This window comes from Trachurus japonicus, chromosome 17 (assembly GCF_045865225.1).
Source record: "Trachurus japonicus isolate A0001 chromosome 17, Traja_1.0".
Lineage (NCBI taxonomy): Eukaryota > Metazoa > Chordata > Actinopteri > Carangiformes > Carangidae > Trachurus > Trachurus japonicus.
In genome coordinates, this window is record NC_140923.1 from 4377248 (window position 1) to 4395919 (window position 18672).

Consider the following 18672-nt stretch of genomic DNA (forward strand, 5'->3'; position numbering starts at 1 on the left):
CAGCAACAGAAACAAAGAGCCTCTCTCTCTGCTCCATCGATCGGCCTCCGAGCCTCCGAGCCTCCGAGCCCCAGCTGAGCTCTCCATGTTCAATACATCCACACACAGCAGGCCAATCTGTCAGCAAGCAGGAACACACACACACACACACACACACACAATACACACACACTTGAGAGTCCATCCACTACATCATCTTGTCGCTCCTAGACTCATATTTGTCTCCAGTAAGCGCGTTGAGCTCTGCAGCAGAGTGAGACCTCCTCCTCCTCCTCCTCTAGAGTTTAGAGTTTATTTATTTAGCACACAAGTTTCAACGGTGCACGGAGGGAACGAAGCCGGTTGGCTTGTACATAGGTTCCACCCCTATAACAAATTACAACAGTATGAGTATAAAGAAAAATGGGCTAATGATATCTGGTTTAAACCAAAGCTCAGAACCTGTTGCCAATTGAAAAATGTATATTGTTCAGAACCCAATGTGACTTTGCCACTGGATAGATCCAAGAGATCTTTATGTGCCCAGTTGAGGGCTGGATTCTCCCTCTGGCAGTAGAAGTAGGTCGGTCTAACTCAGTACCTGAGGATGAAAGACTATGCACACTATGTAATTTAAATGTAATTGAGGATGAACTGCATTTTGTGTTTCATTGTCCGTTATATGACGAAGCCAGAACAGGCAGGTTTTGTTTCAGAAAATGCAAAATGTGAAACCTGAGTTGTTTTGGGTTGATGATGATGAGGTAAAGTTGGAATGGTTCTTCAGGAAAGAAGTCTTTACTACAGCTACTTTCATAAAAAGTGCCTGGTCAAAAAGAAAAAGTGAATTATTGATGTGAATTCCATGTGGTTTTTGTTTTTGTTTGGTTTTGTCTGTGCTCTGATGATTTTGATTTTGTTTGGTGTCTAAATATGATGATAATGTGTCTTGTAAGCCCTTATAGGCTGGGCGCCTTAATTGGTGCACGACACGTAAATAAATATAAATTCATTCAATTCATACAACAAGACAAATTTCAATGGCTAACAAATAAACATAGAGAAAAAAAAAAAAGAGACAAAGTGCATACATAATTAATGTTATATGAGCAAAATGAACAGAAATGAGAAAAAAATAAAGAGATAAAGTGGTAACAAATAAAGACAATAGAGATAAGGTACCAAAAAAAATTAATTAATTAAACTCATAAAGAGACAAAATGAGGATGTGGGATATGGAGAGAGCGAGAGAGAGAGAGGAAAGAGCGGGAAATTCAAGAGAAGTTGAGATGTATTTTTAGCTGCTTTTTAAAAAGTGAATAAGAAGAAATGGATCTTAATGAAGGAGGTCGTCCATTCCAAAACATAGGACCTCTGTAAGTCAAATTAAACTGATGGTGTGATGTGTGGGTAGAGCAGCTCTGTGTTAGAGGTCTGTGGGTTATCTCAGCTTTATCTGCAGACTCTCATCTGATCTGGGATCTGTGATGTTTATCATGAACCCGAGGAACCAGACGACCTTCATGGTAGATGTTTATCTTAAAGCTCCAAGCTGAGTGAACTGAGCCTGAAAACCAGCCGTCAGGACTTCCTGTCACTTTGTGATGTCACAACAAAGCAGCCACCCAAAAAAGCCTCATGCACTGTATGGAGCGAGCTGCTTAGTGCACATTCTGACTGCAAAACTATATATGAAGAGTTCATTTGCAAAAGCAGATAACGTTTCAAACCAAAGTTGAGTGACTTTGAGATGAAACAAAACAGACATATCTCAAAAAAATTAAGTTTTATTGAAAACAACACTATGCAAAGAATAATTACAAAGCCTCGGCTCATTTTTTTCAAAGTGGCACTTATCTGCTTTTGCAAATGAACTCTTCATATATAAATATCTTTTGTTGTGTGTGTGTTATAAGTTAGATTTTTTTTTCTCCTGATAGCTGAGGCCTGAGAGAGTCATATTTGAGAATGAAAAAGGTTGTTCATTATTGATCTCTGTGTTTTATTTTACTTAAATTCTGTGATATTCAATTTCCGTTTTGTTTTTTCTTTTGTTTTATATACTCATATAACTATTAATTAAGCTTTAATACACACATCTACCTTTATTTTGAAGGAGCTTTAACACAAACATCTACCTTTATTTTGAAGGAGCTTTTACACAAACATCTACCTTTATTTTGAAGGAGCTTTAATACAAACATCTACCTTTATTTTGAAGGAGATTTAATACAAACATCTACCTTTATTTTGAAGGAGCTTTAACACAAACATCTACCTTTATTTTGAAGGCGCTTTAACACAAACATCCACCTTTATTTTGAAGGAGCTTTAATACAAACATCTACTTTTATTTTGAAGGAGCTTTAACACAAACATCTACCTTTATTTTGAAGGAGCTTTAATACAAACATCTACTTTTATTTTGAAGGAGCTTTAACACAAACATCTACCTTTATTCTGAAGGAGCTTTAACACAAACATCTACCTTTATTCTGAAGGAGCTTTAATACAAACATCTACCTTTATTCTGAAGGAGCTTTAACACAAACATCTACCTTTATTCTGAAGGAGCTTTAACACAAACATCTACCTTTATTTTGAAGGAGCTTTAACACAAACATCTACCTTTATTTTGAAGGAGCTTTAACACAAACATCTGAAGGAGCTTTAATGCAAACATCTACCTTTATTTTGAAGGAGCTTTAACAAAAACATCTACCTTTATTTTGAAGGAGCTTTAACGCACACATCTACCTTTATTTTGAAGGAGCTTTACCGCAAACATCTACCTTTATTCTGAAGGAGCTTTAACACAAACATCTACCTTTATTTTGAAGGAGCTTTAATACAAACATCTACCTTTATTTTGAAGGAGCTTTAACACAAACATCTACCTTTATACTGAAGGTGTTTTACTGGTCTCCGTTTCTTCTAGTTTTTTTTGGATAATTTTCCTTTTAATTTCAAACAAAACCAACTCAGACTTTGATGTTGAAGGTTTTAAGTTGTAATGTCTTCAGGTGTGGATGTGGATGTGGGTTTTGTGGGTTTTGTGGTCGTTACGTTTCCTGGATTAATTCCAATCCCCCCGACGGCGCCGAGCGTTTCCTCTTATTACACGACAAAATGACACCTGATGAATCATGGAAACGTCTCCCCGGCGACGGTGGCCATGAATAATTCCTGCAGCTTTGATATTGGATGTTCTGGTTGTTACCGGCTCGTCTGCTGCAGGAGAACGGACGACGTCATGCGAGGCGGCATTAAAACGCCTCCCCTGTAATGATGATCATGATGATAATAACAATAATAACAGTAATAATAATAATAATCATATCATGAGGCGATGAGCTCACACACACACTCATCTGTGTCTGATGGGAAAAGTGTGTGAGCCGTGTCGCGTGTTGATGGTGTCATCAGCGTTAACGGCAGCGCTCACCGGAGCAGAGTATGATGGGATGTGAGCCGCTCTCTGTGAGACACACGGGCAAATATATAATATATATTTATAATATAACAGATTGTGTTGTTCCAGGATGGAAAGTTAAGTGTGAAAGTTGAGAAGAAGCAGCCGAGGTCAGAGGTCAGATGAAGCCTCATACAGATGTTGGATGTGGTTTTTTTTTCACTTGTGTTAAATTTAGTTTTTTTTTTTCAATGAAAATCTTTATTTAAAGGAGCATTATCTCAAATACAGCAGTAATAGCATAAAACAAGCTGAAATATGCAAAAGATAGGTTGGGGGAGCCATAACTAAATTTACAAAAAAAATCGCCAACAGTGTAGTGTCCGTGGGGCAAATGCAGCATTTGTCTTTGTTATGATCCAAGCCGGTCCGGCGCTTGCTGCGTTCGATTGCACTCGGAACTCGCAAATCCGACCTCCGAACCGGAAAAATGCAACAGTAAATTGTAATGTAGCAGTGTCAGGCTGCTTACAGTCACTGAATCGTCCCACTGTGGTCTGCACGTCACACCAACGATCATACATTTGTAGGAGGAAGTTGCAGTTGCTGTTGTTGCCGTTGTTGTGGTTGTGCGCAAGTAGAGCTGCCTCTTCCACTAGCGAGTTTTCTTTTTCCTTTCCCGCGATTGCACGTTCATTCAGCCTAGTGTTGTCACGATACCAACATTTTGGTACCGGTATCGGTACCAACATGTTTTTCGATACTTTTCGATACTTTTCGATACTTTTCGGTACTTTTCCAAATAAAAAGAGAACACAAAAAATGTCATTATTGACTTTATTTTAATAGAAAATCTTAGAACTATAACATATGCATCAGTACTGAACTCTTCCTAAATTAAATCATTAGTGGTCTGTTTAAAAATGAATATCAACTTGTTTTCTTTGCATTATTTGAGGTCTGAAAACACTGCATCTTTTTTTGTTATTTTGACCAGTTGTAATTTTTGGGAGAAATTGTTATCAGTAGTTTATAGAATGAAACACAAACGTTCATTTTACACAAACACACACCTATTGTTTCCCATATGCAGCGCCACAGAATCAAGACCAAGCCCCCCCCACCCCCCCATCAACGCAATATCGCTCCGTTAATTCATCTCCGCGTAGCGCTGTTCACTCACTCACTCACAGAGAGAGGGAGAGAAAGAGAGAGAGAGAGAGAGACACAGAGACAGAGAGCATGCCAGTGGTGATCCGCGGTAAAAACGAACTTATCAACCAGCTGTTTGCATTAATTAACGAGTCTGTGGCGGCCCGTCTCTCTCGCGCGCGGCGCGCACACACACACAGACACACATAAACACAGGCACATGGACAGGTGGCGCTGTAACGGTAATAAAAAAAAAAGCACCTTGCTTCGTTTGTGACTCGCTCACTCGCTCGTCTCGGCTCAAATTACAATGCGGCGACCTCACGTGGCGACGTCACCGCTGCCGGCGGCGCAAAATGAAAGTACCGGTCCCATCTAAGTGCAGTATGGTACCGTTTTAAATGCGTCAGTACCCCGGTACCACTCTAGTACCGGTACACCGAACAACCCTAATTCAGCCTGGTGAGGGAGGAGGAGGGAGGAGGGAGGAGGGAGGAGGAGGGGGGGGGGTTACTAAACGAGGCTGCTCTCTCTCTGACAGCTGCCCACTTGTTTATATCTGATATGCTCCACCTGGCTCCATCTAGTGGCCGAATTAAGAATTTGGATTTGCGATAATGCTCCTTTAACATTTGAAAAAGTACAGACAATCAGTAATGAGACGATAAAAAAAAGAATAAAATATATATAAGGACTTCGAGAATAAAGTCATAACATTACGAGAATGAAGTCGTACATTTCCTACGAGAAAAAAGTCATAACATTACGAGAATAACGTCGTAAATTTACGAGAATTAAGTCATAAATTTATGAGAATAAAGTCGTACATTTCCTACGAGAAAAAAGTCATAACATTACGAGAATAAAGTCGTACATTTCCTACGAGAAAAGTCATAACATTACGAGAATAAAGCCGTAAATTTATGACTTTATGTCTCATTTCATTTTTTTCAAAGACAAGCATGATTTATAACACCCAAGTCTTGACTGTAGTTGGATATTTCAACATAAATTGTAATTTTATCCCAAAAAATTTATATATTGTTCATTTGTATGATCTCCTTTCTTTTTGTGTGACATTATATTTCATTGTTAACAACAGGTGGAGGCGTCTGATAAGCTCTTTGAGTTTTCACCTCTTCCAACGATCACATTGTTCCTTTTACTTGTGTATTTTTTAACTGTGCATAATAAACCTAAATATGTTTGATCTATAATGTTTTAAATCAAGATAAAGACAATATATGTGAATAGATTATAGACGTCTGTGTTGTTGTTTGTCTCCAGACGAGGAGGGCTCGGGCTCCGATGTGGGGAAGAAGTTCACCAAGTGCAGCACCTGCAAATACGGAGCCGAGTGCGACGAGGACTCAGAGGACGTGTGGTGAGTCGGACAGGAAGTGATGTCATCAGGCCGGGTTTAAACTGAGACTCTGTTTTCACGCTGTGAACTCTGGGTAACGGTATTAAAGCTGTGGCTCTTTAGTGACCACGTGACGTTTTGTGTCTAAAAGCAGCTGATTATTGAAATATTTATTGACCCATTTATTTTTAAGTATTTATTTTGGGAAGTTTTTGGGATTTTTTGCCTGTAGGCAACATTGTACCATTACGGTTCATCATCTACTGTATTAGAAACAGCAGTCTCTGTAGACTTTCACCTTCACTGGCCTCATCCTCATCCCAATTCTCATTCTCATCTTCCTCATCATCATCATAATAGTCTGATGTTTACTTTACTGCGTCCAAAATCACATTTATTAAGGATAAAAACAAAATTATGATGAATTATATGTTTTTGAACATTATATTTACACCTAAACACACACTACCATAGTCTCATAATGCAATATTGATTCCATAATGGTCCACTGTCGCCTCAAGGCAACATTGCAATTTTCTATAATGGTACGTTGTTGCTTTCGGGCAACAGGTGCATTTTAAATTGCATGGAACTATTAAAAATTAAACTTTACTAATCTATCAGTGTAAATATATTTTTTTCCAGATGAAAAAGGGCCAGGAAGTTACTGTATGTTTTCAGACCGCTTTAGTGGAGCAAAATGGCAAACCTGTTTCCTTTGAAAAAGTCTGTAAAAAAGGGTTTCAGTATTAAATGGGATGAATTGTGGAGATGTGACAGGCCAAAAAGTGGTATGATGCTGCCTGAGGGCAACATGGTACCAAAGAGCCAGTTTTACTAAACTCTGATTAAAGCTAACCTGAGATTAAATTATAAAGTGTTGGTGCGATCCAGCTTCAATGTCTTTACTGTGAAGCTGCTGCAGCAAACACACACACACACACACACTGATAAGCAAAGAGCAGCAGTGAAGCATGATGAAACTTTGGCAGTGATTTATGACTGCATTTCAAAATAAAAGCATGAATCTGAGCGGTTACTAAACAGACAGAGGAACAGAGCTGAGGAGGGAACAACATGTACAAAAAAAACCTCTTATTAAACTGTGTAAAGATGTAATTTCACAGCACGTTGAGATGTTTGGTTTGATCTCCAGTCTGTGTGAACCAACCTGTGAATTAATTGGTAAAGTGTGAAACGTCGGTCGGTCGGTCGGTCGCTTCACGTCGTCCTCTGAGTCGTTTTTTCTTTTATCAGGCGACGGCCAGACGGAGGGAAATTAATGAGCCGTGTCTCTTCATGTAGGAAGCTGAGAGAGAGGCCGCAGCTCATCATGAGTCAGTGCTGATGTGACAGAAACACAGACACACAGACACCACCTTCAGAGTTTCTCCTCTCTGTGTGTGTGTGTGTGTGTGTGTGTGTGTGTGTGTGTGACTCTCAGGTGCATCTGTAACATCGACTGCAGCGGCCACAATGAAAACCCCGTGTGCGCCACCGACGGGAACTCCTACAACAACCCCTGTCTGGTCCGGGAGGCGTCGTGCATGAAGCAGGAGCAGATCGACGTCAAGCACCTGGGCCGGTGTCCCGGTAAGGAGGAGCTCAACCATGACATCACCTACTGAACTGTAACCATGGAGACAAAGGCTCTATCTCACCGCTATGGGTCGGATCAGAGGGTAAACTGATCCAGAGTCTGTTGGCACGGCAACAGATTCAGTCTTCAGCGTCGCCGACTCATAAAGCTTATATACAAACATCTACCTTTATTTTGAAGGAGCTTTAACGCAAACATCTACCTTTATTTTGAAGGGGCTCTAATACAAACATCTACCTTTATTTTGAAGGAGTTTTAACACAAACATCTACCTTTATAAGGAGCTTCAAAGGGATAGTTCAACATTTTGGCAAATAATCCCTATAGCCGTAACAGTAGGTTTGTTACCTTTAATTGTCGTTGCAAGCTATTTTTCTTGGTTTCCCTCATCAAACTCATCAAATACACAATCCAACAACTCCACAACGCTCTGGTGGACAAATTGTGACCTGCACATTCACCACGCTATGAGATAATAACACAACGTTACCAGACAGAGTTGTTTTAGAGGGAAATTCATGCAAAACCGCTGATGCGCGTTGCCTTCAGGGACAGTTTTTCATCAAGCAGTCTCTGTATTTCCCTCTAAAACAACTCTGTGTGGTAACGTTGTGTTATTATCTCATAGCGTGGTGAATGTGCAGGTCACAACTTGTCCACCAGGGCGTTGTGGAGTTGTTGGATTTTGTATTTGATGAGTTTGATGAGGGAAACCAAGAAATCCCATGAGCCTCCGTAGCGTAGCTCTGAGCAGCTCACGGCTCTGCTCCGCCGTTCTAAAAAATAGCTTGCACCGACAATTAAAGGTAACTAACCTACTGCTATGACTATAGGGATTATGGCAATGGGCCAATTTGCCAAAGTGTTGAACTATCCCTTTTATATAAACATCTACCTTTAATTAACCCTGAATTAGTGTCACATATTTTACAATTTTCTCAGTTTTTTACTATTCTAAGTTGAGAGTTTGAATATCGTTTCTGTGACTCGCTGTAAAAATCTTTAAACTCCACAAAGACTCTGAAGGTCTCTGTGGGATCTGCTGCAGCAAGAGCCACCAGGGAGTGTGTGTGTGTGTGTGTGTGTGTGTGTGTGTGTGTCTATGTGTGTGTGTGCTGAGGCAAAAACAAACACAGTGTGTGTGTGGATGGAGATGAATCAGTGTGTTGCCGTTGCCCGTAGCAGCGACACATCAGTGGATCAGTTCAGCTTTGACTCTGCGATTTTCTCACAATAACAGAAAATACAAAAAACATCTGCAGACGTCTGCGTCTGACCTACTTCCATCATGGCGGCGTGTCTCTGCAGCGCGCACACACACACACACACACACACACACACACACACACACACACACAGTCAGATCTGAATCAGCCTGGAGGCTCGGTGTGAGACGGTGACGCAGCGTTGTGATGTGTTCAGAGGTTTTTATGGAGGATTGGGTCTTTTTTTTGTATTGATTTGTTTTTGGGGAGCAGCTACGGTGGCCCTGAGAGGTCAACTCACCACAACAAGGAAACACAACATTTAAATAAGAATATCAGAGAACAGCGTCATCAGATTATAGGACAACAGCTGCAGTGAGCTGAGCCCTCTGGGCCACCGTAGCAGAGGATCACATCACATCTCATCTCCTGTCAGCTGGTGTCATCTTTTATTTCTCTCTGGCTCTTTGATGAAATCCTGTAAAGTCCAGATATCAATCTATAAATGAAAGCAGCTGACGCACTCCATCACCGCTTTATTGGGAGAAATCTCTTCATCCCGGCTTGTTGAGCTGCAGAGTGAATCATGAATGAAGAGAGGTTTTTTTTTTTTCGGGGGATCTTCACATCGTTCACTGATCCTCGGATGAAAGTGAAGCCGTTTCTCTAAATTCACTTTACAAACTGAAGCCGGAGCAGAGGTTCAATCCCCCGTCATCGAGCCTCAGAGGGAAACGCTGAACTGAACCGATCTGGATCTGACCTGAGATCCTTTTAAAGAGCAGCTGTGCCTCTATACTTCAACTTCTTCTTATGACTTTTATTTTGAAGGGCTGATCCATGAGAAGATCTAAAAACCATCTCAGTCTTAGTTTTTCATCTTCCTCTCTCTTTCAGCTTCTCTCTGGAGCTCTAGGGGTCAGCCAATCAGAAGAGAGGAGGAGGAGGAGGTTCTGAGCCTCTCTTCTGATTGGCTGACAATTAAAACAGAATAAAACATTCAGAAAAACCGAATCCTGCTAATTGTTTCCACCTTTCATCCTTTCTTTCTTTACCTCTGTGATTTTCATCTCTTTTCTTGTCCCTTCTTTCTTTATTTCTCTTCCTAACCTTTCTCTTCCCTTTTATTCAGGTGTAAATTCTTCCCACTCTCTCCTTTCCGTTCTTTTCCTTCCCTTTCCTTTCCCTACCTCTTCCTTCCTCTCCTTTCCTTTCCCTCCTGCTTTTTCCTTCCTTTTCCTTTCCCTACTTCTCCTGTCATTTCTTTCCTTTCCTTTCCCCTTCCTTTCCCTACCTTCCTTTCTCTACCTTTCCTTTCCTTTCCTTCCTATTCCCTTCCTTTCTCTAACTTTCCCTTCCTTCCCTTCCCTTCCTTTTCCTACCTTTCCTTTCCTTTCTTTCCTACTTTTTCCTTCCTTTTCCTTTCCCTTCTTTCCTTTTCCCTTCCTTTCTCTACCTCTCCTTTCCTTTCCTTCCTTTCCCTTCCTTTCCTTTCTCTAACTTTCCTTTCCTTTACCTACCTTTCCTTCCTTTTCCCTTCCTTTCCCTACCTACCTTTCCCTACCTTCCTTTCTCTACCTTTCCTTTCCCCTGCCTTTCTCTAACTTTCCTTTCCCTTCCTTTCCCTACCTTTCCTTTCCTTTCTTTCCTACTTTTTCCTTCCTTTTCCTTTCCCTTCTTTCCTTTTCCCTTCCTTTCTCTACCTTTCCTTTCCTTTACTTCCCTTTCCCTTCCTTTCTCTACCTACCCTTCCCTACCTTCCTTTCTCTACCTTTCCTTTCCTTTCTCCACCTTTCCTTTCCTTTCCCTACCTTTCGTTTCTTTCCTACTTTTTCCTTCCTTTTCCCTACCTCTCCTGTCCTGTATTTTGTTTCCTTCTCTTCCTTTCCTTCTCTTCCTTCCCTCTCCTTCCTTCCTGTGTGTGCAGTAGGCGGAGGTCATTACTCCACATTAACTTGCTGATGTAGTAAAATGCAGGATTGATGTAGCTTCACCTCGCTGAACACTGCTGACTGCACAACTGTGACCGTTTCATCTCTGCCATAAATCAGCCTCATTATTGAAACCGTGTCAGACAAATTAATGTGTCTAATCACCAATGTTTTCAATTAACCCACAAACCAAGCATAGCGCGGCTTGTTTCCATGGGAGCTGAGCTTTGATTCCTCGACACATTAATCCGCTTCCTGTTTGAACCTGACGTGCAGGACGTCCGTGGAGACGACCGCCGGCGTCTTCGTCTTCTGCTCCACAGCTCCGTCAGAAGAGACAGAGTTTACACCTGTGACTTCTGTAACTAGTGGAAGTTTAAAACAGAATGAGCTTACTGTAATTCTCATTATACTGAAGATTTTCATGGCGTCTCTCCATCCCCCCATAATGCACTGGGCCAAATGAAATCCAGCTTCCTCAGTCTTTGTGTTTCTGAGACGTTTTGATCTGAGAAAACATGAAAATAATTGACCTTTTCTTTTTCAGATTTCTGAAACTTGAAATATAGACTTTACTGTAGTTGTTTCTTTGTTTGTTTGATCAGTTGTTGTGTTTTTTGTCTGTTGTTTGTTTGGTTGTTTGAGTGGGTCAGTCTGTTGATAGTCATTTTGTTTGGTCAGTTGGTCGGTCGCTCTCTCACTCATTCATTGGTTTGTTTGGCTGCTTGGTTAGTCGGTTGTTTGGTCAGTTTAATTGGTTGTTACTTTGGTCAGTTGGTTGTTTCTTTGGTCAGTTGGTTTTTACTTTGGTCAGTTGGTTATTTCGTTATTTCTTTGGTCAGTTGGTTGTTTCTTTGTTTCTTTGATCAGTTGGTTCTTACTTTGGTCAGTTGGTTGTTTCTTTGGTCAGTTGGGTTTTTCTTTGGTCAGTTGTTTCTTATTTTGGTCAGTTGGTTGTTTCTTTGGTCAGTTGGTTATTTCTTTGGTCAGTTGGTTGTTACTTTGGTCAGTTGGTTGTTTCATTGGTCAGTTGGTTCTTTCTTTGTTTCTTTGGTCAGTTGGTTATTTCTTTGGTCAGTTGTTTCTTATTTTGGTCAGTTGGTTGTTTCTTTGGTCAGTTGTTTCTTATTTTGGTCAGTTGGTTGTTACTTTGGTCAGTTGGTTGTTTCTTTGGTCAGTTGGTTTTTACTTTGGTCAGTTGGTTATTTCTTTGTTTCTTTGGTCAGTTGGTTCTTACTTTGGTAAGTTGGTTTTTACTTTGGTCAGTTGGTTGTTTCTTTGGTCAGTTGGTTCTTACTTTGGTCAGTTGGTTTTTACTTTGGTCAGTTGGTTATTTCTTTGGTCGGTTGGTTATTTCTTTGGTCAGTTGGTTATTTCTTTGGTCTTTGGTCAGTTGGTTTTTACTTTGGTCAGTTGGTTTTTTACTTTGGTCAGTTGGTCATTTCGGTAACACTTTATTTTAAGGGGTCCTTGTTCCTGTGTAGTTACCTAATTAATTACAGTGTAATTACCTATGTAACTGCATGTAATAGCATGTACCTACATTGTAAATACATAGTGTATTTTGGTGTACTTACAGGACCTTGTTACACTTGTAATAAGAAATGCTTGTTACAATACCTGGTCAAAGTGGCCTCTCTCTTTGGGGAAGGGGTACATCTGCAAGAAAAATGGGTGAAACCACAACCCATGTTGCCTGGGCAACCTTTTCCATCAATCTTCCTCCTGCCTCTTGAGTCTTGGAACATGTATGTAATGTAACATTAACTGCAATAACCAGTGTCTTCAGTCTTGTACCACTTGTGCTGTTTCACAACTTAGTCTATGTAACAGTTGTGTTAATACACCGTTGTTACACTTTGATACAGTGTAATAAGAACATTAAAGTGTACCTGCTGGGATACCTCAGTTCTTAACCATTAACTGCAATAACCAGTGTCTTTGATAGTGTACCAAGTGTGCTGTTACACAACTTAGTATATGTAACAGTTGTGTTAGTACACCGTTGTTACTCTTTGATACCGTGTAATAAGCACATTAAAATAAAGTGTACCTGGGATACCTCAGTCCTTAAACATTAACTGCAATAACCAGTGTCTTCAGTCTTGTACCACTTGTGCTGTTTCACAACTTAGTCTATGTAACAGTTGTGTTAGTACACCGTTGTTACTCTTTGATACAGTGTAATAAGCACATTAAAGTGTACCTGCTGGGATACCTCAGTCCTTAAACATTAACTGCAATAACCAGTGTCTTTGATAGTGTACCACGTGTGCTGTTACACAACTTAGTATATGTAACAGTTGTGTTAGTACACCGTTGTTACTCTTTGATACCGTGGAATAAGCACATTAAAATAAAGTGTACCTGCTACATACTTACATGTAACATCATGCAGAAACTTGGTACTCAAGTATTTTTACATAAACCAATAACTAGAATAGCATTTTTTCAGAAAATGAGACAGTGCTGGATAACTCAATTCATATGGAACTGAAAACATCATCAGCAATCTGTATGCATAAACCACACACTCAAAAAAATGCATTTCAGTGTTCCTTTATCGTCCTTTATTTTTATTATCCCCAAAAAACCACAAGGCTTGATCTTTTCCTGTCCTTTAATGGAGTCCTCTATTTCTCCTCCGTAAAACTGAAATGATCACAGAAACACAATTTACTTACAGTACTTACAGTAGCATTGCATGAATAGGTACACTTCAATTAGCATCCAGATTAACAAAATGAAAAGAGTTAGCATAGACTGAAAGCTAGCAAGGTATATTTACCGAAAACATAACTAATCATGTCTTAATTACAAAAATACACAATCATGTAACCAGTGGCGGCTGGTGAAAAATATTCTAGGTGGGGCTGTTTGTCCCTGAAGTTTTTGGTGACCATCTTGATAAAAGAACCCCAAACCCATTTTTAGGGATAAACATTAATTATTTATTTGCCTTCATAAATCAGCAGTTTGACAGATAATGACAATGAACAAACAGTAGTCTTTCACTGGTGGCACACAGTGGACGTGAAATATATTAGCAAATACTCTTAATACAAAAATATTGTTATTAAAAGTCATGTGTATGATGTAACCTACAGCAGTGATTAATGTTAACTATAGACAAAGTGTGACAGGAACACTATAGGAGGAACATAACGTGATTAAGTTTGGTCTGACCTTGCTGATGTGAGATTTTAACTGCTGCATTATCAGGTTTGATGACGAGTCTAACTGTGAACGTACTGGTCACACCTGTAAACATATTGAACAGTGCTGCAGCCTGATGCTCCGCATCACAGACGTCCTGTCACAGCCTGGGTGAGTAGTTTCCCCTGGTGTCACTCAGGAATAACAGTGTCCAGTCCAGTGTCCCAGAAGCTGGATGACCTAATAAAAACGCTCTCGGACGAGCTGTGAACGCACCGCGGACGAACCAACAGCATGTAGTCCAGAAGTTGTCTCCGAGCATCAAGAGAGAGCAGTCTCTGACGTGCCGGTTAACGGTGCTCTGGTCCTCCGGTGCTCCTCTCACACACTACGCGGCCTCCTGTCGCATCATAACAGCCTCCCGCCACCGGCCCACAGAGTTTTATCCACCTGTTCGTTGTATTTCCTCACCGTGAAACTGTGTTTTTCATCTAGCTGTGAAGCTCTGCTGCTAGTCCTGCCTAGCTTGGCTAACGTTAGCTGACCGCACCGTTCATGTGTCCCTTGAGAGTTCATGTTTTGTAATCCGTTCAGATAAATATGTCTCTAACTCCAGTAACAGTCCGTGTGGTATCTGTCCTCACTGTTAAAAAAAAAAGTAAATTATACGGGAAACAGAATTTGAAACTGATGAAAACTGCGTAGCCATCCTGCTACCGAGGACAGCTCCTCGGTTAATTTCCCCCTCGATTTCTGGTTGCCACGGGAGACCAAAATGTTTGGTTTGGGGCGATATTTTCTGCGCCCCAAAGGCATAAAATCCGACGACGCTGATTGGCTAAATTACCTGTTGCTCCGTATATTTTTTACCTAGCAACAGTCACTGATTGGCTGAGCCGGTACACTGCTCGGGCGACTTCTCCAGCGCCCCAGACACAGAGCGATAGATATAACAGAGACAGTAAATGAACTTGTAGGCAAATTAGCCTCTAAATAATGGTTTTATTTTATATACAGCTCGATTTTAAGAATTCCTATCACATTCACAGGTACAATAAGAAAAAAATATTAATTTTAAATTATTATTTTGGAAAAAATTATAATAATTAAAAATCGCTTTTCATCAGGGGGGGCGGCGCCCGAGCGCCCTCTATTGACCAGCCGCCACTGCATGTAACACTATTGACATATTCTACTCACAGATAGACATTCCCCAAGGCAAAAGCATCCAACAATATTATTTAGCAGTCTGTTTAGCCGTCTGTGCTCACTTTGACACCCAAGCATGAGAAGTGAGCATGCAACAGAAAAAACACAACATAGCTGGACTTGACGAGCCGAGCGCTCACTTCGACGCGGTTTCTCTGAACCAAAGAGAAGACCACTCACTCGGACGTGGTTTCTTTGAACAAAAGCACACACTTTTTTAACCCTCAAAGACAGTACAAGGACACTGGTTATTGCAGTTAATTTGTAAGAGTTGAGGTATCCCGACTCAGGTACACTTTATTTTAATGTGCTCATTCCACTGTATCAAAGAGTAACAACGGTGTACTAACACAACTGTTACATATACTAAGTTGTGTAACAGCACACGTGGTACACTATCGAAGACACTGGTTATTGCAGTTAATGTTTAAGGACTGAGGTATCCCAGCAGGTACACTTTAATGTTCTTATTACACTGTATCAAAGTGTAACAACGGTGTATTAACACAACTGTTACATAGACTAAGTTGTGAAACAGCATAAATGTTCCAAGACTCAAGAGGCAGGAGGAAGATTGATGGAAAAGGTTGCCCAGGCAACATGGGTTGTGGTTTCACCCATTTTTCTTGCAGATGTACCCCTTCCCCAAAGAGAGTGGCCACTTTGACCAGGTATTGTAACAAGCATTTCTTATTACAAGTGTAACAAGGACCTGTAAGTACACTAAAATACACTATGTATTTACAATGTAAGTACATGCTATTACGTGCAGTTACATAGGTAATTACACTGTAATTAATTAGGTAACTACACAGGAACAAGGACCCCTTAAAATAAAGTGTTACCGTTATTTCTTTAGTCAGTTGGTTCTTATTGTGGTCAGTTGGTTGCTTCTTTGGTCAGTTGCTTGTTTCTTTGGTCAGTTGCTTGTTTCTTTGGTCAGTTGTTTCTTATTTTGGTCAGTTGTTTGTTTCTTTGGTCAGTTGGTTATTTCTTTGGTCAGTTGGTTGTTACTTTGGTCAGTTGGTTATTTCTTTGGTCAGTTGGTTATTTCTTTGGTCAGTTGGTTGTTACTTTGGTCAGTTGGTTATTTCTTTGATCTGTTGGTTATTTCTTTGGTCAGTCGGTCCGTCTGTCATTCATTCATTCATTTATTTGGCCCGTCAGGGATTAGTCAGTCAGTTGGTTGTTTCTTTTCTCAGTTTTTTGTTGGTTTGGTCAGTTTACTGGTCGGTCAGTCGCTACTGAGCCGTCTCCTTCTGGTAGCCTACTGGATCCTTGTTTTCCATCAGTTCCTGTGAAGTTTCCAACAGGAAGCAGCGTCTGGACTGAGCTGGAGGGTTTTTACTCCACTGAGTTCAACTCCAGTTTAATCACATGCAGGAGAATTCCTTTAAAAGCTGCAGTGAAGAGTGAAGACACCTGGATGTTGATGTTGTTGTCGTCTGAATCCTGAGAACAACTGTTGCTGTAAACAGTTTGTTTACCAGGAGTCTCATCACCACCTTCAGACAGACACGGACGTTTCCATCTGTCTTTCTCTCCGTCTCTGCTGCAGCTTTGAAGGCAGAAGATAAAAAAAAAAAAAAAACTGAAGACGAGCTGCATTCGCTCCTCTGATCCGTCGCTCACTGTGTTGGGTTGTTGGATTCAAACCTCATTTGCAGTCACAGTTTGGCGTCTGATGTTTTCCAGAGTCTGTTGCCAACACCCAGAGCCGCTCCGGTCGGAGTCGGCCTCGGAGCGGCTCCTCACACCGGATCCACGTCCACGGACTCACCTTGAATCTCAATGCTCGACCCTCCTCCCTTCCTCCGTCTGGGGGCTGGCAGCAGACGGGAACCGGCAGGATTTATGGATTTCTTGTCACCGCTCATGGCAGCGCGGTGGCCGGAGACCAAGCGTTTGATTGGCTCAGTGGGTGGGGAGGGGGGGCATGAGGGCGTCTAGCACCCTGAGGTGAGGAGCACCTGCCCTCTCTCCTGATCCGCTGCCTCCTCCAGGCGTCCAGCCAATCAGCAGATCCACAGAGACGAAGACGAAGACGAAGACGAAGATGAAGATGAAGACGGGCGTTTTACTGTGAAAGAGTTCACATCATTTCCTGGAGGCTCATTTATTAAAGGGACAACGAGGAGTTTTGGAAAAGTGAAGCGTTTTCACACCACATTTATGAGCCTCCGCGCGCACCGTTAAATTATTTGACAGACTCATGTTTTCATTCATCAAGAATTAAAGTCAGAGTTTCAAAGACGATCACATACCGTCGTAGTTCCAACCATAAACGGCGATTCGGCGGCGTTATTCTCATGACTCGCCACAAAACCGAAAGTAAAGAAACGCTGGTCGACTCGCCCAGCATCTCCGCCACCACTAATAATAACAAAAGAACGATAGAGACAAAACATTATCGAAAATGGGCCCATTAACAGTGTGGGTAACGTAGATTCATCCACATTAACGTGAGATTTTTTCTCCCTTTAATGCCTCAAAATGATTTTGAATACTTTTATTTTGAAATTTAATAACAGGATAACAACGATCAATGCAATAAATGGATAAATAGAATAAATAATGGGATACATTTTTGATTCATTCTTGATTTTAGAAGCAAAAGTAGCTCAGTGTTACATAATCTGTGTTTTCTGCAGCAAAATACTTCAGGTTTCTTGAGGTGGGGGAGGGGCATTAAAAATGAATGAGTGTGTGTTTGATTCTGTGTGTGCGTGTGTGTGTGTGAGAGAGAGCAGCACAAAGGCGTGAACCTGTCGGCAGAAGAATCACCACCACAGCAACAATGCACCAAATAAACCCAATAAATACACCACTCTGTACCTGTCTTTACCGGTCTGTAACTGTCTTATCTGTTTCCTCCACAGCCGACAAAGAGAAACAGGGGAAGAAGGACGACAGCAGTCCTTTCAAAGTAAATGTCTTAGGTAAGAAACTTCCTGTTTGGATCAACATTCTTCTTACATCACCATGACATCACCATCTGACATCACTGATGTGTCACCATAACAGACGCTTGGGGGACTTAAGCCGCGTTTCCACTACATGGTACCGGCTCGACTCGACTCGACTCGACTCGGCCTTTTTGCGTTTCCATTACATAAAAGTACCTGGAATCTGGTACCCGGTACTATTTTTGTAGTACCTGCTCAGCCGCGGTTCCAAAACGGCTGAAGCGGTACTAAAATGTGACGTGTAAACATTGCGGACTGCTGATTGGTCAGAGAGTCGTCACCGGTGGCCGCGGGTCATCAGATATCACCACATTTCAATAAATAAATGTTTTAAAATGAACAAACTATGCAAGTCTGGTCGCTTTTCCGCTGTCGCTGATTACTCCGGAGCTTTTTAATTAAGGTAAAAATGTGGCATAACCACGGGGAAAATCCTGTTTATAGTTTTGTTTTATTTTGTTAAGCGCTGGTCGCTATGACGACCGGCCACTCTAAAGCCGGTACTATTCTGTAATGGAAACGCTCTCTAGAATAGTACCTGGTACCAGAGCCGAGCCGAGTCGAGTCGAGTCGAGCCGGTACCATGTAGTGGAAACGCGGCTTTATTTACCAATAAACTCCTCGACGTATTTGCCTTCACTCCGTTTGCCTGAGCAGCAGGAGTTGGGCAGCAGCATCCCAACAATACCAGCAGCATTA

General features: G+C 41.2%; 1 protein-coding gene across 1 annotated transcript in view; it reads left to right on the forward strand.

The window, feature by feature from the left end:
• tmeff1a (transmembrane protein with EGF-like and two follistatin-like domains 1a) overlaps positions 1-18672 on the forward strand; it is a 103387-nt gene that overhangs the window by 69049 nt on the left and 15666 nt on the right. The window contains exons 5-7 of the mRNA XM_085805348.1: positions 5831-5927; positions 7351-7499; positions 17887-17946. Coding sequence (XP_085661474.1) covers positions 5831-5927; positions 7351-7499; positions 17887-17946 — 306 coding nt within the window. The remainder of the gene's footprint in view (positions 1-5830; positions 5928-7350; positions 7500-17886; positions 17947-18672) is intronic.